We start from the raw sequence: 25714 nt of genomic DNA on the forward strand, positions 1-25714 counted from the left end.
GGTTCATTGCCTTCCCATATTTTTTTAATTGTGTCAACAGTAAAAGGAACTATAATCTCTGCTGGGTCTATACCTGCTAATTGAAAGTCTTAATTTTCATTTTATAATTAATTTAGAGACTTTTTCCACATAAGTTTTTAATTTTTTACTTGATTTGTGTGGTCAGAAGATCCATTCTAAGATAGTATCTTCCCTCTGCATTAAAATTCCTGTAGGGGAAATTCTGGAAAGCAATATGAGTAGAATACAATTAAGATTTGAATTCACTCTACATGTGCCTTCTATAATTTCTTTTCAATGATCTTCAATTCTTTTTCCACTTCAGCGGTTAATTCTCTGGGACTATTCAAGTCTTTTTCACCATCAAAGGTTTTGTTTAAATGAACTATTAAGTCAAGTGTTATCCCCGTAGCCGATCGTAGACTGGAAATATCTCCTAACAATCTTTGAAAGTCATTTAGAGTTCACAGTCAGTCTCTACTAATTTGTGCCTTTTGTGTTCTAATTTTCTGTAAACCTATTTTGTAACCTTGATAATTGACAGAATCTCCTCTTTGTAGTTTTTCAGGAGTAATTTGTAATCCCCATTTAGGCAAAACTTTCTTCTTCAAACATTCTTCCTGCATTTGAGTCAGATAACAAAATGTTTTCCATGTAATACTAAATTATAGACTTAGGAAATAGGCTTACATATTATTTCCAATGGCTGATTTAAAAAGTATTGGCTCAGGAAGGGACTATTGAGCCTTCCCTGTGGGAGGACAGTCTACTGGTATCTCCTAGTAGGCTGAATATTATTATAAGTAGGCACTGTGAAGGCAGATTTTTCTCTATCATTTTCTTGTAAAGGTATAGTGAAGAAATAATCCTTTAAATCAATAAGAGGCTATCCTTTTGGTAATAGAGAAGACAGAGGAATTCCAGATTGTAGAGGGGCCCATAGGTTGAATTACCTTGTTAACAACTCTTAGATCTCTAGTCTCCATATTCCAGATTTTTTTAATAATATCTTATAATATCCTTCCCAGAAGATGAATTTTTGGCAATGCAGAAATGTTAACCTGGGTTTTTGATTGCTGCAATAGGCACGGCACCATAAATTCACTCAATATTAGCTACATATGGCCTCAGCTATCCTTTCTGTCCTTCTGTCCCTATGTATTCAACCCACCTCGTGCTTTGTTTTACTTGAGATTGGGTTCCAGTTCCTAGGAATTGAATATCTGCCTCTTGAAGAGGCCAATCTAGATGCCAAGATTCTGGAGTAATGATATTCATGTCCAAACCTCTGTCTAGTGATCCCTCAATTACAATGTCATTTATATGCCTGCTAATGGTCTTTGGTATTTGATCATTTATAGAAGTCTGTCAAAATATGTTTCCTGTTTCCTACTGGAGTTTTTTGACTCATTTTCCAGGTGTATTCCATCATCCAGAACAGTATGGTTTTTTACAGTAGACACTGTAATGTTTGATTTTCCTGGTGAGACATGTTCTCCACAGTGACTGGGAATGACTGGACCTTGTTTGACATTGGATCCTGTGAGAGGCCCCCCAAAGAGTTTCCCAGTGGTGTCGGCTTGCCTTGTCTCTTGTTGACCTACATTCATTAGTCCATTGTCGACCTTTGCTACACCTTCTACATATACCAGAAGGCTGGGTCCTCCTGTTCTTCTCATTTTTAGAGGAGACATTATTCCCAGGAATTCCTTGTCTACAGTTTCTTCTTAGATGTCCTATTCTTCTACAATTAAAACATTTGGCATTTTGGTGTCTTCTCATACCATTGGAAATCGCTTCTCCTACCCAAGTTTCAGTACATAGTCAAATGTTTCAACATTCATTGTATGCAGGATCCATTCATCTATGGGTGCTGATCTAATCTTTAAAGGCCAGAGGATATTCTTACATTCTAAGTTGGCATTTTCAAAATCTAAGGATTCTACTAGTACACATCTAGCTATTACTCATACGTATTGGTTTCCATGCACATTCTTTGACTACCTTAGGGTACTTTGTGCTAGATGGTCTTTCCGAGGAAATCACTAGATATGCAGTTGAAACTTTGTGTAAGTCATCCCAGGGTCTGGCACGTACTGATGAGGCTAAATTCTGTCCTTGTACCTTCTGTCCCTGCTCATCAATTTCAATAAATTCCTCAATTTTTTTCAATTCTTTCTACTACTGCCTTTTTAAAAGTCAATCTCCTGTCCAGTGTTCTGACTAATGTCCTCACTGAGGATTCTAAGGTATGAAACTTGTCCAGTAAAGATAATGTCTCACCCTTGGACATATAACTTTTCATCAGATTCTGACAGTTAAATTTAACAGCACAAATTCTTTCACATAATTTTGTCAAATTGATACTATCCCTTTCTGTAGTATTGAACCATTTTTAATGAGATAATATTGAAAACAAAGCTAATTCCTAGAATCAACTAAAGGGATGTAGAAGGAAAATATTATAAGCTTTGCAGAATACCTTCCATAGTATAAGCAAAATAATTACTGAACTCTTGGATGTTATCAGTCATTTTATTTTTTTTTTGTAGTTTTTCAGATCTTACCTGTCATAAGGCAATTACAATGAATTAGAGTAGGTGTAATAATAGTTATCAGCCAGCAGGTGTCATAATTGCAGCCACATGGCCGAGACTCTAGCAGCAGTGAACAGCATGTATTGCTTACTTAGGTACTGAAAAATATACTTTGTTTAACAAATTATACTTTAACAAATTAAGTATTGGGACCCAGGATAAAGAGAAAAAACAAAAGTTTTCCATCAGTGTGAGTTATGGACTGTGTGCACCACAGGTATTGCAGGCAGGAGTATGTGGGCTGGCGTGTAATGCACAGAGAAGGTAGCATGTGGGTCGCAGGCCAGGGAGAGCTGAGCAGCAGCCTGCTGTATCTGAGGGCTGGCTAGAGCTGTGGGCAGGAGAGTCAGTGCCCAATGTACCATGCGGCTAGCAAACTGATTCAAAAAAGTGTTATTAGTAAAACCCCATAAAGATTATGAATGTATTTGATATTTTCATCAAAAAATGAAATACCTTTAGAGCCACATCACTTTTTACCTCTGAAACATGAAAATTTAAGGTTAGGCTCACATGATTTTTAAAACTTAGTTTGTATTATTGTAGTAATAAACACAGCAGGACTTTGTGTAGGGGGGGGCCTCTTATTTCTGGCTGCTCAGACCTGAAATAATCATTCAGAAACTCTAGTGAGGAGCTGCAGGCAGGCCTGCTTTTCATCCTGCCTGGCTCCAGCACGGCTAGCTTAACACGCGAAATAACAACACACCAACTGTATTCTTTTAAATACTGCCTGGCCCATTAGGTTCAGCCTCTTATTCACATCTTGACTAACCCATATCTAATAATATATGTAACACCATGAGCGGTGTCTTACTGGGAAGTTTCTAGCGTATGTCCATCTTGGGCTGGAGCTTCATCGCATCTGGCTGCAGAGGCAGGGCAATTGTCTGAGCCATCTACCTCACTTCCTTCTTCCTGTTCTGTCTACTCCACCCACCTATTTTCTAACCTATTAGGCCAAGCAGTTTTCTTTATTAATTAACCAATGAAATCAACAGATAGAAGACCCGCCTCCATCAAGAAACTATATCATTTGAATCACTGCTTGACCAATAGCTTAAGCACATTTTTAGCTACCTCTTCTATCCTGAACTAACCCATCTCCTTTAATCTGTGTATCACCACATAGCTGTGGCTTAACGGGTAAAATTCTGTCTGGCATCCAGTGTTGTCTCTGGTGAGGGCTACATGGCTTCTCACTGACTCTGCCTTCTTCCTCCCAGCATCCAGTTCACCTTTCTCTGCCTAGCTCTATTCGGTTCCATCACAGGCCAAAGCAGTTTTATTTATTCATTAACCAATAAAAGCAACACATATACAGAAGGACTTCCCACACCATTTCCCCTTCTCTGTTCTAATACAATGCCTTAATCAAGAGCAAATATATACGTATAAAAAACTTGACCTAAAATTTGCATCAATAGGCCAAGATCCATACCAATGCAAAGTAGTCATATCTATAGCATATCCCCCTTTAAATGTAAACAAACATTTATAAACAATATTTGGAATTTGGGCATAGTTTTCTCCAAACTACTTTCTGCTGTTTATTGGGTAAAGTAATTTTTGGAATGTTCACAGAGATCTTTCAAGTGATCTTGGTCCATCAAACCACATTAGTCTAGAAGAAATCCACAGGTTCTCATTCTCTGTGGAAACAAAAGCAGAACCTAAGAGCACAGAATCATCTACATTGTTATAAAGACTCACTGCTTTTAGTGGTCTATTTTGCCAGGTGTGGAGACTTTTCAGTCAGTAGTAGGAGCATCACAGAGGTAAGCAGGAGCATAGTGCCTCCTGTAGTGCAAATTAGTTGCTATATTTCCTTGGAGTATCAAGTGTGGACACCTCATATAACTGGGACTTAAAATATGTTTTTTATTGGGTTGAAAAGTTCCTTGAGGATAAGGACTAAATCCTTCTCCGTAATACTAAGGAAATTTTATCAAAATGTTATTAGCAGTCAATATGTTGATTTACCAGAGATCTTTGTTTGTATATATGTGTATGTGTGGATTATATATTTATATATATATATGTATGTATTATATATATATACATATGCTGATAGCTAGAAATAATGTAATTATGAGCTCAAGTTATTTTCTTTAAGAAAGCAGCTTTTTCAGGCACATTCATGGAATATTTTAAGAATTGGTTAGGGCTTGGAAACTGTTCCAGGGACCTATCTCAATGTTGAGGGCATTGTGATATAACTTATAGATGAGGACACTGAAAGTGAAATATAAGTTGACTGATTTGTTTGTGTAGCTAAGAGTTGGATAAACAATATCCAATTTAGAATGTTTGTATTTTGACTCAATTTGCTGCATATTTTATTTATGATAGTTATAGACTAGTATAATAGACATTAATTTATTATCATTGTTTTCTGTATACAGTAAGAGAATCAAAGAAGCTACTGACTATAACTCTGAAAAATATAGTAAGAATTAGTAGAAAAGAAGGGAAGGAGTTACTTTTGTATTTTGATGCATCGTTAGAAATCACCAATGTGACTAAAAAGATTTTTGGTGGAAATAAGTACAAGGTAAGCTTTTAAAATCTCCCTTCAACAAATAGTATTATGTTTTTACAGACTGTTTGGGACTGTTAAGTTATATTGCTTTTTCCATTATCAGAATTTTAAAATGGCATAGATTCTTAGCTCTTTAAAATTATACTGTGAATGGCTTGCAAGATGCCTCAGTAGATAAAGGCACTTTGCCACCAAGCCTGAAGACCAAAGTCTGTTCCCCAGTTTCCACCTTCGTTGGAATGAGAGAACTGATTTCACAAGCTCTCCTCTGACTGTTACATGTGCACTATGGCACATGTACATGAACACACAGCAAATAACATGATTTTAAGCAGTTCTGTAGCGTGCTTATTGGCTCATTAAGTTGTATTCTTGAGATATCTTTATGAACTGTCTCAGGTTACAGAATCATCTGGCAGTAGCTGGTGAGATAATTTGATGAGTCATTGCTATGTCTTTGAAGACTAAAATGAAGAATTTTCAAAATATTAAACATTTTTAGAATTAGTAGAAATGATAGAACCTAAACAGTTGACCTATGGAAAAATTATATAAACTGGAGAATGTCCATTGAGAGTCATAGTGCAAAGCATGATTATGGAGATGGGACTTTGAAATAGCCTATGGAGGAATAATAATATGGAAGACTATGTATAAGCCAGCCCTCTTTAACTGAAAATATAAGGTGGTAGTTTATGGGACATTCTAGGGAGATACACTCTTAACAATTTTGATAATGTAAAAGATGTATGTTCAGGCCAGGCTTGGTGGTAGACACCAGTATTCAGAAGGCAGAGGATAGTTGGGTTATTGTGTCATTGTGAGTTAAAGACCAGCCTGAACTACCTAATAAGATCCTGTCTCAAAAAAGTATGTCAAAAATATATATTCATAAGGAACCCTTATATAGGCAGTAAAATGGAAAACTTAAGACCGGATAGTGCTAAGTAATGGATGTGTTCTTAAGTTAGACCATGTATGTATAGTAATGATTTGGGGATAATTGGTGGTTGTGGAAGAAAATGGGTAGGAAATAAATGCATGAAATAGGAAGAAAATGGCATCACTTTGAATTCATTGAATTTTAGGAATTTACCAGAAAACAAGGTGTTTCAGTTGCCAAAACATCTATTCATATACTTTTTGATGCAATTGGATCACAGGTATGTCTCTGACTTACTTGATTTTTTTAAACACTAAATAAAATTACAGTGGTAAAGTTTATTTTAGAAGAGTGAATTATGTGGAAAGTAAATGGTCTAAATATAAATAATTCTGTAATAAAACATTTTAGTTAGTTATAATTTCATTATAGAAGTAAAGAATTACTGAAAACTGTAATTTACTAATTTTAAAAATAAGAACTGTAAGTGACAGAGCTTATTTGCAAAGGTGACTGTTTTGTTGGGTCATTTTGTGAAACTTAGAAAATGCCTGGTAAGGGAAGATAGTGTGAATGTGAGAGGGGCAGAAGCTTTGCCAAAGAAAAGTGGTTTTTGAGAGATGCATTTATTTTGTAGTTTCTTTAAGATAGAATTTTTTGCATTTTAAATTCAACAGATTCTAGTGCCAGAAAGTCAACCATCTCCAGTCAAAGAGGACCTTGTTCATCTAAAAGAGAAACCTAACCTTCAGAAGAGACTTGAAAATCCTCCAAAAGAGGACAACATCAGCAAGCAGGAAGACAGATCAAGCAGCCAGGATGAGGTAAATATGGTGTTGAGTGAGTTACTTTACTAAACTCCACTGCCGAAGGAAACAGAGCAAAGGTACCTAGAGTAGATACAGTGTTGCCTTGATGTAGCATTTCAGTTTTTGTCCCATCTTTTACAAATGCAAACAGAAGCAAGTATTTTATTTAGTAAGTCATGTTTGTTATATTGTACACTTGGACATTCTAAATTGGAGATATACAGAATAGTTACTTTTTCCCACTTATGGTTTTTTTCTGTCATATCTTTGCTTTGGTTCTAACATAAAATACAACCTTAAATAGTCCTAAATTTTTTTTGTTTTGTTTTGTTTTGTTTTTTTTTACTTTGAGCCATCTTATTTATGTGGCATTCTCTGAAACTTGTGTCCCCTGTATTCCCTACTTCTGCTTACCAATTTCTGTTACTTTCAGTGATGTGGGGCAATTCAAACCTTTATTATAATTGGTGGCTCTGAATTCCTGTTACTTTAAATGATAGTAGATGAGGAAAAATACTGGGAAATGCTTAACATTTTAAAAGCATTCAAAGTAGTTTTAAATACCTATACGTGCAAACATAATTTTTATGAAATGTTGGAAATCACAAGTTATTCATTAATATCTATAAAATATTTTTAGCTTACAAAGGTACTATATTATATAAGCCCAGTGATCTATAAATATTCTAAAACAGTATTTTTGTGTCATTACCAAACATGAAGATAAAACCATTTAAGTAAGTTAGCTCAAAGAAATTTGTGGGACATTGTAATTACTTAAAAATACTTCACATTTTGCATGTAGTCAAGCAAAACTCTGAATTAAATTGCAGGATAGTTAATGTTTAAACAGAATATATTTTTATTGTGGCTTTTTCTTGTGGTTTAAGATAACTACACCTTGCAGAAAGAAAATGTCTGAAGCATCAATGATAGTTCCCGATGCAGATAGATACACAGTGAGAAGTCCAATACTCTTAATCAACACATGTAAGTGTAAAACACTCTTAAAAGATTGTAGCAAGTATTTTAGGGGAGGACTTTTTATTCAGGGAAGTTATATAAAATTGATAAAAATATAAATCACAGTATCTTAGAAGAAAAGGTATTGACTTAAACAAATATTAAAATATTAATATTCTGTTAATAATTTATCATAATTTAAGCAGAAGGCATTATAACATAGTGATTAGAAACAGTGTTGGAGTCATCAGGTTTCTTGAATTTAGTTCTTTACTACGAGATTTGTACTTGACACACAGTAGACTCTAAATTCAGAATCAGTTTATTTTCCAACCCGTGGAGCCAAAATACCTCATCAGTTTGGGTACAGGATTACATAAAAACCATTCATGCAGCAAATAATGTTGTAAAATATTGACATAGTACCTGGCACATTCTAGTAGGAGTTGCTCTGTGACAACTTAATAAGCTTCAAGTCCAAAAAAAGAAAAATCTTGTTGCCCTCTGGGTAACAGCCCTGTGCATGACAGATTTCTCAAATGAGTAGTTTCTGATTTGATAATTCTTTGTATCTTTCCTGATGTTTTTTTTCTCCTTGTATTAAATGGCATAGTGTCCACTTAGTTGTTGCCAGAAACTTGGGAATGTCCTGAGAACTTCAATCTCTTACCTTCCTCACCTGAAAGTCATCTCTGTAACAGCAGGAAAAATAGCTGTTATCTTTGTTCTTTTAGCAGCGCCCCAAAGAAGAAGTAGAGCACCACTGCAAGCAATAAATTCTGCTGAAAAAGCTGATGTTTCTAAAACATCAGAAAGAGAAGTGGATTGTACTGTGTCACTCAAATCTAGACAATCTGATGGAAGAAACAGATGGAATATTAGAGACAAAGTAAGGAACTTTGTGTTAATAAAATTTTAACAAGTTATTTTAGAAATTTTATACTGAGCTGCCTTCTTTTCCAAGTACAATATTTAGAAAATGACATGTTTTTCTAAATACCAGTAATCTTTGAAAGGGTTCTTCTGGCATGTGCTTTCATTAAAAGTGCCTGTTTCAGTGTACCTGAAACTTCACACATTACTAAGAGAAAGGAAGTTTCTGTCATTCTTTTATTATACAAACTTGTGTCTGCTGTGAGAAGACTAATACAGAATGTGAGATTGTAGTGGAGTATGTCTTTAAGTGTCTGAAAGTCTAGCATGGGGTTAGATAGATTAATACGACTGCCTTTCGGCTAAAGCATAAGCATCCTCAGATGCACACATAGGGTGCAGTAAGAACCCAATGAAGAAACAGGAGCCTAGCTCCAAAGATGAAAGCTATGAAATTAGTGTGTGCAGAAAGATGAATAGCATAAGAGTTGAATACATTACAAGCTATTGTCAAAGTAATGGTTTAGATAGTGTAGTGTAAGTGTTTGTTAATAAAGTCACTATTTTTCTGATTTTGTGGCATGGTTCTGAGTATTGTATGATGACTGGCATCCCAAAGAGGATAACTAAGGGCAAGGTAAAATATCTGCAGCTAGGCAATGTACTTTGCCGATAGTGATGTTAGGGTTTTGCTTGTTGGATTGTTTGTTTTTAATCTTGATCTAGAATGAATCTGTGGCTATATGAAGAAATATTGATTTGGGAAAAGAATTACCTGGAAAGTGCTCAAAAAATTTTAATGAGCACTTAAATTTTAATTAATTAAATTTTAATAAGTTTCAACTCTTTGTACTTTAGTAAAAGAGAATGAAGTCAACAGCAACAAGATTATATATGTATACATATATATATATAATATATATATAAAATATATGGAGATTTCAGAAATCATTAGTCTTAAGTGTAGTAACTCTGAGATGAGATTAGAAAATTTGTGGGCTCTTATGTCTTCGTGAAAGTTGGGCTTTGGTGCATTTCAAGATCAGGCAGTGATGGTCTTAGAATGTGTGCATAATGTTCATGAAATGTGTATACCACCTAATTTTCATACAGAGGTAACCTTAAATTTTTTCCAAACCTTTATGGTCTTTGAAAAGCTGAGTTCATATAATATCTTAATGTGTATTACGTATGTGTTTTCTTTGTTGATAGCTTGACAAAACTACTAAAGTAGAAAACAAAGACAATGAAGACAATGAAGACAATGAAGACAAGGAGTATCTAGACCAGAATTTCAGTAAGTCCTTTTGTGGATTAATTTAAGATTAATTTTAGTCACTGTGAGTGCAGCTGCAAAAGTGTGTGCATGCGCATGCATACATGTGTGTGTGTGGTATACACATGTGCATGTGTAAATAAGTGTGTACATAGAAGTCTGTGTGCATGCAATTGTGCATGTACACATGTGTGTGCATGTGTGACCATGCAGATGGGTGGATGGGTGGGAGTGAAAAAGAACAAGTGAGCCCTTTTTAGTCCTTAGCCCCAGTGGCTTTCGTTAATTTGGAAATAAGTTTATAATAACTGCCGGCATTATATAAAGAAATGTCAATGTGATGAGAAAATAGACTATATAACCTCTTCTCCTGGGAAGTTTGAGTCAGAGAGGGAGGAGGGCATAATCTATGTATTCTTACCTCAAATGTCCACTTATATAGGATTATATTCACACTTCATTCTTCTAACTGCATGAAAAAGTGACTATATTATGGTTTTGTTTTATTTAGATGAAATTGAGGATAATTTTTCTGATGTATATGCAGTGAAAAAAGTAGATGAGACTGCGTGAGTATAAGAGAATCTATCAGACCCCTTAGCATGTATTCATATTATTTTGGGTGAATTAAATTTAACAGATTTAAAAGAAAGGCCTTTCTATTATTAGAATGCAATGTCAGTCATAACATTTATAGTCATTTGATAGCTATGATGGAGCAATAAGAAAGGCTGTCTTATTCTTTCCAGATGAAGGAGCTGTAAGATCTTTGCAGTACTAGTGTGGAAAGTTTACAATAAGATAGATTAGGATGTGAAAGATGTATTTAGGAATATAGTAGTGTAGTGACATCATGATACTTTTCTAGTATTTTTAATCTTATCAATTATATAATTTTCACAGCTATAAAAGTTTTACCACATTTAACAATGTTCTCAAAAAACATTGACCATATATAAACATCATGTCTTAAAAAGAGTCATGCACTTGTATATGATAATATATTGAACAAATACTATTTTTTCTAGATTACCTGGTGCTATGGACATCTCTAAAAATACAGCACACTCCAAATGGGCATGTTGGACACCTGTAACAACCATCAAACTCTGCAATAACCAGAGAGCCCGCACTTTACCAGGACACACTTTTACCCAAGGTGAAAATAGTCTTATCTGTTAATGCAATAGTGTTCAGGGAAACACAATAAAGTTTAGATATTACCTATAAACTCATTCTAAAAGACTTTCTTATTCTTCCAGTAGACACTGATATCAACAAAAAATGCACTAAACAAAAATCAGTTGATGATGATTCTGAAGAAACACATAGGGTAAAATACAAGAAAGATGTATTCAAGTGTAACAATTCAGATGAAGCAGAAGTTTGTGAAAGAAACAATCAAGAACAAAATCATTCTAAACATTCACAAAAGAAAAATACTAAAAACACTAAGCAGAGTGATTGGCATATTGAATCTGAAACTACTTATAAATCAGTACTCCTAAAGAAGAAAACTGAAGAATCACTCATCTATAAGACGACGTGTGTATTGTCAAAAGATGTGGATGCTACTCTGTGTGATAAAAGCTCTTCTAGAAAAAGCATGAGAAGTACAAAATCAAGGAAAGAACTGACTTCTGAACTTAACTCATGTGCACTAAAAGAAATGCCAGTGGTGAGTGTTGGCTGTATTCATTTCATACACACCCATAGAGTGCTTACTGTTAAGAGAATCTTAACATATTGCCATAGACTTGATATGGATAATTCCATTCCTAGATGCTTCCTTAAGCTCCTCATTTACCTCCTAACACAGCCCCTTGGAACAAACATGTAAGTGTGTGTGAATAAATCAACCCTTGATTTCTTTTTTCTCTATCCCTCTGAAAGTGTAAATTGAATTAGTGTTTCACAATGCTGCTTTTCTGAGTGGCCATGATTTTCAGCCTCACCTCATGCCTAGAGTGACAAGGCCAAAAAGGAGTGTGAACTAGTCTCTGAAATCATGAGGAAAAAATATAACTTTTATTTCTCTCAAGTATTTATCATAATGTCAAATATGTAACATAACATTTTTTCTAAGTTAGGTTTCTTTAAATCAGCTTACTATTTTTTCCCTAATAGCGCTCTTTCCTGTGTCATTACACAGCATTTCCTGCCCTTTCTGTGGTGGATCAGTCTCCTATAGTCATCTGTCTGACTGCCTTCTGTTTATTAGATCCGCACAGAACAATCGGACCTCGGTAATTCAGTAAGACTCAAGGTTCTCCTGTTGTTCTGGAAGATCTGAAGTCATACACTGTTTTCAGGGAGATTAATTTTTGTCACATTTTATTAAGCCGGTAACACATCTTCTGTCAAGAAGGGATAGTGATAACTTCCTTTATTTATAAAAACACAGACTTTAAAATGATTATAACATACTACTTTTTGTTAGTTTTTAAATACATATACTTGAACCCAGGAAGAAATATAAAACGAACAGACCTTAGCTATTTAAGTATTGTTAGAATTTTAAAAACTAACTTATCTTCACAACTGTTCAGTCTCATGGAGGCTCCACAGTTGCTGTTAGAGTTCATGCGTTTTCTCCATCATGATCTTGACCCCCCTTGCTCATATTTTCCTTCTTCCCTCTCTTTGACTGGATTCCCGGAGTTTGGTCTGGTACTTGGTTGTGGATATCAGCATCGGTTCCATCAGTTCCTGGATGAAGGCTCTGGGATGACAGGATATTCACAATCTGATTACTGGGGAAGGCCAGTTCAGGCTCCCTCTCCACTATTGCTAGGAGTCTTGTAGATTCTTGGGAATTTCCTAGCACCAGGTTTCTTCCTAACCCCATAGTGGTTCTCTATCAAGATATCTCTTTCATTGCTCTCCCACTCCATCCCTCCCCTCCTCGACCATCTCATTCCCTCATGTTGTCATCCCCCATCCCCTCCCATCTACCGCCCTCCTTCACCCCCAGTTTACGCAGGAGATCTTATCAAATTCTCCTTCCCAGAGTGATCCATGTGTCCCTCTGAGGGTCCTCCTTGATACCTAGCCTCTCTAGGGCTGTGGATTGTTATCCTTTCCTTTTCCTCTACTATCCACTTATGAGTGAGTTCATACCATGTTTGTCTTTCTGAGTATGGGTTACACTCATTCAGGATGTTTTTTTCTAGTTCCATTCATTTGCCTGCAAATTTCATAATGTCATTGTTTTTTACAGCTGAGTAATAACTCCATTTTGTCAATGTACCATATTTTCTTTATCCATTCTTCAGTTGAGTGGCATCCAGGTTGTTTCCAGGTGTCCCAGTTAGTAGGACCAGGCTCTATCCCTGGTGCATGAGCTAGCTCATTGTAGCCCATTCCCTATAGTGGGATGCCTTGCTCAGCCTTAATGCAGGGGGAAGGGGCTTAGTTCTGCCCCAACTTAATGTGCCAGACTCCCCCTGGGAGCTCTTACCCTTAGGGAGGTGTGAATAGGGAGTGGGTTGGGGGGAAGCCAATGGGGGCAGGGAGAACTGTGGTTAGAATGTGAAATGAAATTTTAAAAAAATAAGTTTTCTCAAATACGGTGCTGATAATTCTTTGTAGTCTTTCAGCAGTTTTTCTAGACACTCATTTAGAAAAAGTTTTGTGGTTACAGTGAATGAGTAAGAGAGATTTCTTATAGACTCTTGTTTGTTTCCATTTCCCTTTAATAACATCTTAAAAATGGTACACTTTATAGAGATGTGGCATTATTAAAACATAATAATTCATGTCTGTAGTTTATATTAAGATTTGCATTATACATTGTTGTGCTTTTATACCATCAAGAGATTGCATTTTTTCCATTGTTGAAGAATTGTTTTCTACCTATTCCTGGTGACTGGATCACATTGTTTGCACATTTAGAGTTTGTCAAAAAAAAAAAAGTCTTCTAAAGCAATAGTATTATTTTGCATCTGTATCAGCAATGAGAATTATGCTACATGCTTGCCAGTACTTAGTGCTGTCAGGGATTTTTGTTTTAGTATGGAGTGGTGTTTTCAGTTGAATTTTCTTAAAACCTTGATTTAGAGGTGCTTTCATTGTTTTTTTTTTTTTTTTTTGTACTGCCAAACACAATTCATGTAGATTATCTTACATGGTGTCTTTTATTGTTCTGTGGTTTACAATTAGGTCTGTGATCTGTTTTAAACTGTTTGTGCAGAGCAAAGGTCTGTTCACTATATGCTTGTTCAGTGTACTCTAGCACGATACTATATAGTGAGGACAAGACTGTAACTGCTCCGAGGTGTGGTCGAGGGAAGGGTTATTGTAGATACGAGGGAGACAGTCAGACATCTGGAAGTCCAGAGCACAAACATGGCTATGAGAAAATGGGAGGAGGGCGAGAGAGGAAGAAAAAGAGAAGACTAAAAAGAGCAAAGAGAGTGGGCCAAGGGTGTATGGCCTAAATGTCAGCAGTGTTTTAGGGTAGAGGCTTGGGTGAGAAGAGCTAAGAAAAGACACAAGCACTGACTGAATGAGCCTGGAAGCCACCATGGTCTTTGGTATGATAATAGGCACCACAGTTAGCCAGTTTCTTTTGGATTTGACACTAGTGAAAAGACTGTCTAATTCTCTGTTGAACTGGTTTTTGTTTTTTTGTTTTGTTTTGTTTTTGGTCTTTTTCCCCCCACTATTTGTGTGTTGAGGGGAATCTAATTCTAAGTTCTTGATGCTGTGGTATTGATCTTTTGCATGTGTTGGCATTTCAGTCCTGTCTTGACTGCAACTTTTAATAGTCTGGAAATAAAGCAGTATGAAAATAAAGCAATGTCAGTTCTCCCTGTTGGCTATTGTCTATCATTAGCTTTTGAGGTCGAGTTTATTTCTAACACAAAATAGCTTGCTGGGATTACATTAAAGCCATGAAGTTAAGTCTCAACTTTGACAATACTCTATAAAATGTATATGGAGCCGGGCGGTGGTGGTGCAGGCCTTTAATCCCAGCACTCAGGAGGCAGAGGCAGGCAGATCTCTGAGTTCGAGGCCAGCCTGGTCTACAAGAGCTAGTTCCAGGACAGGCTCTAGAAACTACAGGGAAACCCTGTCTCGAAAAACCAAAAAAAATGAATAAAATAAAATGTATATGGAATATCTTTTGGATTTTCTTGATTTTTTTTTTTTTTAATCAGAGTCATGTAGTATTTCTCTTGTGTAAGTGATTGACTTGTTTTAATTTTGCATCTTGGCACTTTACTGTTTATTAGTTTTTACGAGTTTTATTGTATATTTTTAGGAGTTTTATAAATATTATCTGTGAAATTTTAATTCTTGCTTATTGTTGAGTTATCTAGGCTTCCATTATGATTTTTAAAACCAAGCAATGAGAGGCAAAATTTTATATTAAAAAAGATCTAGCTTCTTACCATTAAGTTTGATGATAGCTATAACTTGTTTTGTAATTTTGAAGTTTTGAAAAACATGTGTTTAAGTGTTTTGCCTGCATGTATGTATATGACCACATACATGCACTGTCCTTGAAGGTCAGAAAAAGGTGTGTAATCCCTGGAACTAGGCTTATACGTGGTTGTGAGATGCCATGTGCTTGCTTTGAACTGAACCCAGGTCCTCAGAAAGAGCAACTAGTGCTCTTAACTGCTGAGTCATGTCTCAGCTTCCATAATTATTTTAAATAGATGTTAACTTTTCTTTCACTGTGATCCAAATACCTGAGGAAGAGACTTGTAGAGATATATCTTCCTTCATAGTTTAAAAGACTCAGTCTGTGGTCTCTTAGCAGGGAACACATGGTATTACAAAGCTGTTAGCCTCATAGTGGCCAAGAAGGAGAATGAAAAGGAGGGCAGAAGGAGGAAGAGGCTGAGGACAAGTTATACCTATCAAAGGTTTATCCCTAGGTGATTTACTTTTTAAATCAAGGCATCCCCTATCTCCTAACCCATTCAACTATGAACTTATCAATAAAGTAATCCATTGAGGTTAACACCTCTCTCAGGAGTGTCACTAGCTGGGGCCAAGCCTTCAACACATGAGCCTTTCAGGAGGGTGTTTTATGTGTACACTACCAGTATGTGCGTCATACCTAGGTGTGCAAATCCTTCTGTTCTTAATTTGCTGAGGTTTATTTATTTAAGTTTTAAATCATCCTAAGATGCTTCATGTGTATCTCTTTATAGGACTTTCCTCCCTCAGGCTGTCTGAGGTGAGAGATGATAGGCACTGAGTTTTAAAAGTTGACACAGTCTTACATACCAGGAGTAAGTACTACTTGTTTCTGGTGTGCAGTTCTTTTCTGACATTATTGGATTTGATTTGCTAGCTATTGGCTAGTTTTCCTGTTTTTGTGATGTTTTGTTCTGCCTTCTGGGGTATATTAGGGAGAAATTTATATAATTTCTTTCTTAAAAGACCTCACTAGTAAACCCACCTGGGTCTGGTGCCTTTTGTTTTGTAAGGTTAACCATTGATTGCATCCATAAATATAGGTGTTTTCAAATATCCCATTTCTCTTTGCCTGAGTTTTTAAAAACTGCATCATTCAGGGAATTATTCCATCTTGTTACCAGTGTTATGAACATGGAGCTCAATAATTATCCTAATATGCTTGTGATTAAAAGTGATGGCCTCTTCATTACTGGTGTTAGCAATTTGCATTCCTTTTGTTTTAATCCTTAGTTAATTTTGCTGTAAGGTTGCCAGTTTTACTGATCTTTTCAAAGAACTGTCTTTTCCCTTGAAGTATTTTATTTTCATGTATAATAACATTTAAAAATATGTAAGAAGCATTCAACACAGCTCTCTGTATATGGAATGATTTTGATTGCTGTATAAAGTCTAGACTTTAAAATAATTTCTGACCACTCATTGTTTTGTAGGTCTCTGTAGAATCAGATTTCCTCCCTTAAAAGTTAGGTAATAGTTTTAAAGTAACTTATAATTGTTTCAGAGAGAAAAGTCAAAAGGGAAAGGATTTACTGATGCAGCAGAATCCTTGATAAGCCAAATTAATAAGAGATACAACCCAACTGATGGTATGAAGTCTACAAGAAAATTAAAGGAGTCTCTGAATGGCAGGTATGTATATTCATAAACTGAGACATAGGTATTTTTGACAGATACAACTAAATTGGCTTGCATAGTATGGGAAATGTTTTCTGGACATGTTTGGATAATGTAACTTTTTATTAGAAAATAATTACTAATAACTTTTATCAATGGAGCTATTTAAATTATATAACAGCATTCCAGTACTATATTATACTGTATAAAGTGTCATATATTATGAAACAGTACAGTGTGGTATTCAGAGTGAAATCTGCAAGATATAAACATCTTAGGATTTTTATTTATGGAACCTAGTAATGACTAAAGTTAAGTGTGCTAAAAATGCATTTCTTAATGAAGTACAGGGTGTGTCGGTGAGCTGAAATAACTGTTAACTAATAATTCTTGTTTGTAATATTTTTAAAAGCTGATTCTTAAAATACCAATTTATAAGCTGTGAGATTGTTCATTCACATTTCAATTCACTCTAATCCTATACAAAAATAAAGTGTTTTGCTGCATAACTATACCTTTTACAGTGTTTAGCATTTCCTTTTATATTATTGATACAACTTAGATTTTACTGTAATAGTTACAATTTACTGTGATATTGTAAAACTATCAGACTTAGAGATTTCATTTTAGGTTTGTGTTGGTAGCCATTTTTTGGCATAGTTAATTTAGTGATCTAAATATGTTTTTAGTATATATGATAGTATTTATGAAGAATAGTTTGCTGTTAAGTGCTCCTTAAATACTGTATCTTTTTAATAGTGATTTTTCAAAGAAAGCTGACCTACAGTTCAATAAGGTATGTGCTACTTAACTTAATCAAACTCTAAATATTAAGTCATACTTAATATTTGATTGTAAGCACTAAAATATTAATAAAAATGGTATTAAATTTAAACTTACAGAATACTGATAAATGGATTGTAACACCAGCATACAACACTGATAAATTTAGTCACAAGTTACTTAGATCTTTGTTTTTCAAAGAAAATGTTCTTTTTAAGCTGGGCCACATGGTACACTCCTGTAATTTCAGTTACCCAAAAAGCTAAGACAGGGGGATTGCAAGTACAGGACCTGCCTAGGTGACTTTTCCTGAGACCTTGTCTCAAAAGTTGGCAACTAAGATTATCACCTCAGTGGTGGCTAGCACTTGCCTACCATTCCTGAGACACTAGGTGCATCCCCTAAACCATGAAAACAGTTTCAAATATGGATCTAGTACATTCACCTTTGGGTCCATGGTTTAGTCTCCATTCAGTGTATCACAGCCTCTTGTCTGTGGATGTGGTTCTGTCTTCCTAGCTGATTCTATCTGTCCTTACAAATACTAAAATCTTGATTTTTGTCAAAATATTTACTGTTTACACAGGCTTAAAATACAGATCTCTTGTTTTAGTTTTTGTTGTTTACATGTTTACTTAATTTGTCAAATATCAAGGATCTGATCTCTGGTTCTTATTGTTATGCTACTCTGGTGTAATTTTTTCTGCCTGATAGGATGTTTGTGCAAATCCCTTCATTACATTTAAATACTAGCTTGTTTACTTTCCAAAATATACATGTTCTGTTCTTGTTCAGAAACCTGCTTCAGTCTCTGCTAAGTGGAGACATAAAGTGGCTTGCTAGTTTCTTCTAAAAAGAATTCTCCATTGTGTAAATGTCCCACATTTTCCTTATCCATTAAGACAATTATCACATGTACTCACTCATAAGTGGTTTTTAAACATAAAGCAAAGAAAACAAGCCTACAAATCACAATCCCAGAGAACCTAGACAACAATGAGGACCCTAAGAGAGACGTACGTAGATCTAATCTACATGGGAAGTAGAAAAAGACAAGATCTCCTGAGTAAATTGGGAACATGGGGACAGTGGGAGAAGGCTGAAGGGAGAAGGGAGGGGAGAGGCAGAGAAGGGAGCAGAGAAAAATGTAGAGCTCAATAAAAATCAATAAAGAAACAAAAATTCTTTGGAAGACAGTGGTTTTCTTGAGTCAACTGAATAAAAATTTCTCATTTTTATTGAGAAAAATGTTACAAATGCTAGATTTATATTACTGAGAGCACAACTAGGAAATGTCACAATTTAAAACTTTTACGCTTGTGACCTGTCTGATGCAGTTAGTAATCTCATATGTAAATGCTTTTATGTGAACTTTTGTATTTTTGAAAAGGTTCAGAGAAAAAGTTACAGAAAACTGAAGACGACTTTTGTTAATGTTACTTCCAAATGTCCGATGTAAGTTTTCTTAAGTGTTTATTTGAAGAAACTGAATTTCTTTATGTAGTGATGCTAACAGTCGTCTTTTGTTTTTCCCAGGAATGATGTATATAATTTCAGCTTGAATGGCACTGATGAACCTGTCATAAAACTTGGCGTAAGCTAGAAATCACGGACTTAGTACTTAGTTCTTCTGTAGTCACTTTGCAGCTATATGCAGTTATATTTGAGATGCCGTCTTGAGATAGAGATACTTTACAATGTTTAAAATATTAAATGGTTTATTGGCATAGCAATCATAGGTATATCTAGGTAGTATTCCCCCTGATTTAAAAACAAAACAAATGAATAACTGAGGCATTATACTGCTTTAGACTTGTTCTTTAAAGAAAACTCTGATCTGTTTGAATGTTAATAAGAAACCCTAAGTCACCAATAGTGTGGTGTTCCATTAACAAAAGAAACCAAAGCGTTCCTTGTTGCTTAAATAAGAACAAACCTCAATTTGAGTTCTTGGCTTTGTTCTCCCTATGTATTCCTTCTCCCTCTGTCTGTTGTATGAGTCTGAATCCTTGCCTGCCTGAAGGTTGCCTTGTGAATTTGTTCGTCTTTGTCTCTCTGTGTCTGTGTCCCTAACACAAGGCTTTTGTCTGCATATATTGAACAGCACAGAAAGCTTCATATGGGGAAGGAATGAGGGATATTTTGCAGAATCTGTAAGAGTTTGACAAGGGGTTCAGTTACTGAATTCAACTGACCCCAAAAACATTAACAGGATGTTATGTTCAGTGTTTGTGGTGGATATTTATTTTATGATATTGCTTTCAAACTGTATTTTTGCTGTCTTCACCAAATGTTTGTTAGAGTATTCATGCGTTATTCTGGGTTAGGGTCATGGCAAGGTACATAAGTTAAGATTACAACTATACCTTACTTAGGTTAGAGAAGTTGGTTACATGGGAAATCTAAGGCAATAAGGTTGGTTATTACATTATTCTCTTAAAGGCTGGTTGAAATAAAAACAGATTAAGTAGGCTGTAGGTTAACAGTCCTAAGGACATCAGTGTGTATTAATTGTAACAGTGAGGTCTAGCAAACATTCTAGTTTTAGACTGTAAGAGATTTTTACCGTAATGTATTGTCACAGAAAAGCACTGGTCCTCACTGTGATAATACATTCTCATTTCTTTTACTATCAGTCTACTTTTATGTATTTGGTTTAGCTTTAATCAATACTATGGAAAGTCGATTTTAATAACAATTCTTGTTCTCTGAAGTTGGAGAAACTAGATTTTGATATGTTCATTTTTCTTTACATTTCCCTTATTTTAACATAGTATTTTTCTTTCTTCTTCCTGTTTATTTCCATAAAGATCCAAGAATTTCAAGCTACAGCTAGAGAAGCCAGTATGGAGAATTCAGTAAAGTTGTACGTTTCTTTAAGACTATAAATCAGTAGGTCACATTGACATTTACTGTCTTTAAATAAAAATCTCCCCTAATCTGAGTTTTTGACATATGAAAGGAGTGGATTAAAATTCTACAGTCATGATTACTCTAGCTGTGATTATTACTCCAGCACTTCTAAAAATCAGTAATTTGAATATTATTACTTTGATCATAGAATTGAAAAATATGTTTATTCAAACTTATTTTTAAAAATTGGGTCAGAAAGGATAATCTGGCATAATTACACAGCTAGTAGTGAAAGAGTTAAATTTGAAAACTTAGAAGTAATTTCCCAGTGAGCTCCGTCTAAAGAAAACAGTTGATACAGTTTTTAAATTAATGCATATTTTTGTTTCTCTCCAGGCTAGATGTAAGGAATCATGATGAACATGACTCTCCTTTCAAAACAAAAAATAAAACAGTAAGTTATAACATGTGATATATGCCAATATATCATAATATAAATATAAACCAGTATTTCTTGGGCTAGAGAGGAAGTTCAGCTCAGTGATTAAGAGTGCTTGGTACTCTTCAGAGGACCTGAGTGTGGTTCCCAGCTTCCACATTGGACAGTTCACAAACCCTCTGTACCTCCATTTCCATAGGGTCTGACACCCTCTTCTGGCCTCTGCAGACACCTGCCACATGTGGCTTAACACACACATAGGTATACAGACATCACATACATAAAAACACATCTTTAAAAGAGTATTTCTTTTAATAATATTTTAATGCTGGAGGTGGTTGAAATAGAAAATAAGGTACATGTTGGTGTTTAAAAAATAATACTCAAAGGCTGGAGGGATGGCTCAGAGATTGAGAAATGTCCTGGCTATTCTTCCAGAGGACCCACGTTCCATTCCTAGCACCTATAAAAGGAGCTTACAACCATCTGTAATTCTGGTTGTACTTACATGTATTCAGGCAAAATAATTCACGTTCGGAGTGAAATTTTGTTACTGTGTTTGGCTCATAGCTTGAATATTTCATCTGAAGTAGGTAAGTACAGTATTACACATACATGGAATAATGAAGAAAGATTTGCCCTTCAATCCAAGGAACATGGCTAATTCTGGAGATATATATATATATATATATATATATATATATATATATATATATATATATAAATAAAACAACTTCCAAACATTAATATGGGTAGCTCTGTCAAATTGTTATGGATTAAGGATCTTTATTGTATATTATTTTGATGGATATAAAATAAAAACCTAAAACTGAAATAGAAGGTTTAAAGACTAGCTATGCCCTGCTGTAGTTGGAATTAGGGCTTGTTGTGGAGTGAGACAACCTAACTTTCTTACTCCACTGTCAAAAAAGTGTCATTGAATTTTGAGAAACAATCTGAAATTTTCATGGACATAAAACCATGATACGAATTGTTAGCTCTTCAGATGGCTTTGATTCTAGTATTGGAAACACTAGTGGAGGTAATTATATGAGAGGTTAACAATTGGATGGGTGTACGCGTGAGGGGAAATGATACTGAAAAATAGAGTAGAATAGTATGATACATTCAGGTTATCATAAAAATTATTCCATTCAAGAAAAATCCCAAGGAATCTATAGGAGGAAAAAGCATACCCAATAAACTGTAGGAAATAACAGAGTATGAATTTGAGGCTATAAAGATTTTTCACCTTCAAATCATGAAGATGAGTGAGGAACAAATCATAACTTATCTTTAGCTATATATGTTTGAGAATTTCTTCCAGAGCACAGAGGATGGTGACCATTAAAGTAACACTGAAAGGTTTAAGGAATCTGGAGCAGGAAACCTCTGGTCATAGCTGTTAAGATTGAACAAGTCCAAGTGTAAATAAAGTCTGTCTCCAAACCCTCTTTACTCCACCTTCACAACCTACTTAGTGGAAAAAGCCAAACTACACAAAATAAAGTCAGACTTTTTTCTTCTAAGTCTTCATCTGATATTAACAACTTTATGCTTTCAAAGTCAACTGCCAAGAATATTGAGCCCATTGACAAATACAGTGAAAGAGTGTAATCTTTCAAATTTGTCTTCGCTTGTTGACAATCTGACCAAACTAGTGTGGATACACCTAAAGGGACAGAATAGAAGAGGAACCTGAAGGTAGACATGCTGGCCCAAAGAAACGTGACATGTAATTTGCATAAAAACAAAAAAGATACAAAGAAAAACAGATAAAATGGAATTACTAAGAGAGTAGCGATGCCTTGATGATTTTCCAAAAGATCATTCAGTCTTCAACCTTTTTTTTTTCTTTTTTTGGTTTTTCGAGACAGGGTTTCTCTGCAGCTTTTTTAGAGCCTGTCCTAGAACTAGCTCTTGTAGACCAGGCTGGCCTCGAACTCACAGAGATCCGCCTGCCTCTGCCTCCCGAGTGCTGGGATTAAAGGCGTGCGCCACCACCGCCCGGCTAGTCTTAAACCTTTTTACAAACTGATGTTTATAGTTCACTTAATGCAGAATATAGATTATTAAGGATGTATCACTCGTGCTCCCTTAGCAGGGGATGAAATGAGAAAATTTTAAGTTATTTAATAGTTACAAAAATGTTCTAAACTATTTTGGAAAAAATGGCCTGATCTGTACCTTCAAGTCTTAAGACCTGGGAAACAGCATTTTGAAAACCATGATTGAGAAGGATGACATAGACAATCTTATGACAATTCTGTGTGGAGGCTTTCTGAGAGTTTTAAGTTTTTTCTTATGATAATATTTCTCATGCAGTTTAGTATGAGCGTAAAGTAGAAAAGGTCATTTATGTTACTAAATATATACCCCACTAGAAAATGACTTAGAGATGGTGAAAACTAAGACTGCTGTGTCATACTGAGCTATGTCTTTGTGTGAAAGAATGGTGGAAATAAAGACTTTAATTAATTCAGTATTTTGTTCACTGCATCATTTCTCTGACTAATCAAGGACAGTATGAGAAATAAAATTGCATTTATTGACAAATCATGGAATACTTTAAAAAGTTCAAGGATTATGGTCTGGTTATTCTTTGCTTTACATCTAGTATCCATTTATGAGTGAATACATGCTGTGTTTATCTTTGAGTCTAGGTTAATTCACTCGGGATGTTTTTTTTTTTTTCTACTTCCATCCGTTTGCCTGCATACTTTATGATATCATTCTTTTTACTGCTGAGTAATTCTCCATTGTGTAAATGTACCACATTTCTTTATCCATTCTTCAGTTAAGGGGCATTCAGGTTGTTTCTGGATTCGGACTCTTACAAATAATGCTGCTATGAACATAGTTGAGCAGGTGTCCTTGTGGTATGATTTAAGCATCCTTTGGGTATGTGCCCAAGAGTAGTATCACTGGGTCTTGAGGCAGATTGAGTCCCAGTTTTCTGATAAGTGCTGTACTGATTTCTAAAGTGGCTGTGCAAGCTTGCAGTCCCACCAGCAGTGGAGGAGTGTTCCCCTTACTCTACAATCTTTCCAGCATAAGCTGTTCTTGGTATCTTTTTGATCCTAGCCATTCTGACAGGTGGAAGATGGTATCTCAGAATCATTTTGATTTGTATTTCCCTGATGATTAAGGATGTTGAACAGTTCCTTAAATGTCTTTCAGCCATTTGAGATTCTTCTGTTGGGAATTCTGTTTAGATCTGTACCCCATTCTCTTAAAATCCAAAGAGAGGGAGGAGGGGATTATATGTCCTAGGGAGATCAAGATCATGACAGGAAAAAATCTACAGAGACTACTGAACCAAACTCCTCGTGGGAACTCATGAACTTTAGACTGACAGCTGTAGAGCCAGATGGAACAGAACCTAGGCCCTCTGTATGAAGGAGACAGTTGTATAGCTTGGTCTATCTGTGAAAGGTCCCTGTCAGTGGAACCAGGATCTATTCCTGGTACATGAGCTAGCTTGTTGAATCCATTCCCTATGGTGGGATGTCATGTTCAACCTTGAGGTAGGGGAGAGGGGCTTGGCCCTGCCTCAATTTAATGTGCCAGGCTTTCTTGACTTCCCATAGGAGACCTTTAGGAGGAATGGATGGGGGTTGTTTTGGGGGGGTGATAGGCAAGGGCAGCAGGAGGAGAGGGGGGGTGGGAAGGAGAATTGTGCTTGGAATGTAAAAGGAATGAAAAAATATATCCAAGTATGTACCAAGTGATCGAACTTTTACCTGGTCATATAAAAGGTCCTGAGTTTGAACCCTTACCAGTGCTAAAAAAGCAAGCAACAGAAAAATTGGCAAAGCCACCAACATTTAGTTTATTGTTTGGAAAGTTGGGCATTATGTTACTGTTTGACATGTACTAAGACATGTTTGTTGGTTTTCTCTCTAGATGCCAGCAAGTCATGAGAAAACACTCTTTAGTGACACTGAAACAGAATGTGGGTGTGAAGACAGCAAGACTGACATTAGCTGGCTAAGAGAACCAAAATCAAAAAGACTAATGGATTACAGTAGAAATAAAAATGCGAAGAAATACAATAGTAGAAAATCAAGTAAGAAATTAATTTTTAGAGAAATATTGTAAATAATAATATTCAGCTATATAAAATACTCTATTGAAATGCATGATAACTTGATAATGCTAAGTCTATTGATATTCGTAACTTGATAATCATAAGTTTCTTAAAGATTCTTGCTTGTTTATTCCTTTTTTATCATTTGTACTTTTATTAACAGGCCCTTATAAGTAAGACAAAACACATACGAATTGTTTCATTGTTTTGCTAATATGGTTATATTTGTATGGATGGGCAAAAGAGAAAGAAGGTAGGATGGCAGAAAGGCATAGGAAGAACTGCCAGAGGTTGATGCTAGCTGTCTTCTTTGATTGCTCTCTACCTTATGTTTTGAGACAGTCTCTCAGCTTGAAGCTTGGCAGACAGTTCAGCCAAAATGACTGACAGGCCAGCAAGATGCATTGATCTTCCTGTGTTTGGTTTGCCTGTGCTGTGATTATAATTGTAAACTGCCTTACCTGCCTTTTACATTGGTTGTTGGAGATCCAAACTCAGTCTTTATCATTAAGTGAAAAATCACTTTACCAATAGATATCTCCCAAGCCTCTTATAT

At 35.4% G+C, this 25714-nt stretch overlaps 1 protein-coding gene across 1 annotated transcript in view; it reads left to right on the top strand.

Moving 5' to 3' along the window:
• The window catches only part of Sycp2 (synaptonemal complex protein 2), a 62501-nt gene that overhangs the window by 18329 nt on the left and 18458 nt on the right, over positions 1 to 25714 (top strand). The window contains exons 15-30 of the mRNA XM_038331063.1: positions 5003 to 5151; positions 6228 to 6302; positions 6700 to 6846; positions 7722 to 7821; positions 8532 to 8683; positions 9880 to 9964; positions 10455 to 10512; positions 10972 to 11102; positions 11209 to 11621; positions 16881 to 17008; positions 17753 to 17789; positions 19167 to 19231; positions 19313 to 19370; positions 20587 to 20639; positions 21026 to 21083; positions 24975 to 25137. Of these exons, the coding sequence (XP_038186991.1) occupies positions 5003 to 5151; positions 6228 to 6302; positions 6700 to 6846; positions 7722 to 7821; positions 8532 to 8683; positions 9880 to 9964; positions 10455 to 10512; positions 10972 to 11102; positions 11209 to 11621; positions 16881 to 17008; positions 17753 to 17789; positions 19167 to 19231; positions 19313 to 19370; positions 20587 to 20639; positions 21026 to 21083; positions 24975 to 25137 (1872 nt within the window). The remainder of the gene's footprint in view (positions 1 to 5002; positions 5152 to 6227; positions 6303 to 6699; positions 6847 to 7721; positions 7822 to 8531; positions 8684 to 9879; positions 9965 to 10454; positions 10513 to 10971; positions 11103 to 11208; positions 11622 to 16880; positions 17009 to 17752; positions 17790 to 19166; positions 19232 to 19312; positions 19371 to 20586; positions 20640 to 21025; positions 21084 to 24974; positions 25138 to 25714) is intronic.

This window comes from Arvicola amphibius, chromosome 5 (genome assembly GCF_903992535.2).
Source record: "Arvicola amphibius chromosome 5, mArvAmp1.2, whole genome shotgun sequence".
NCBI classification, from domain to species: Eukaryota; Metazoa; Chordata; class Mammalia; order Rodentia; family Cricetidae; genus Arvicola; species Arvicola amphibius.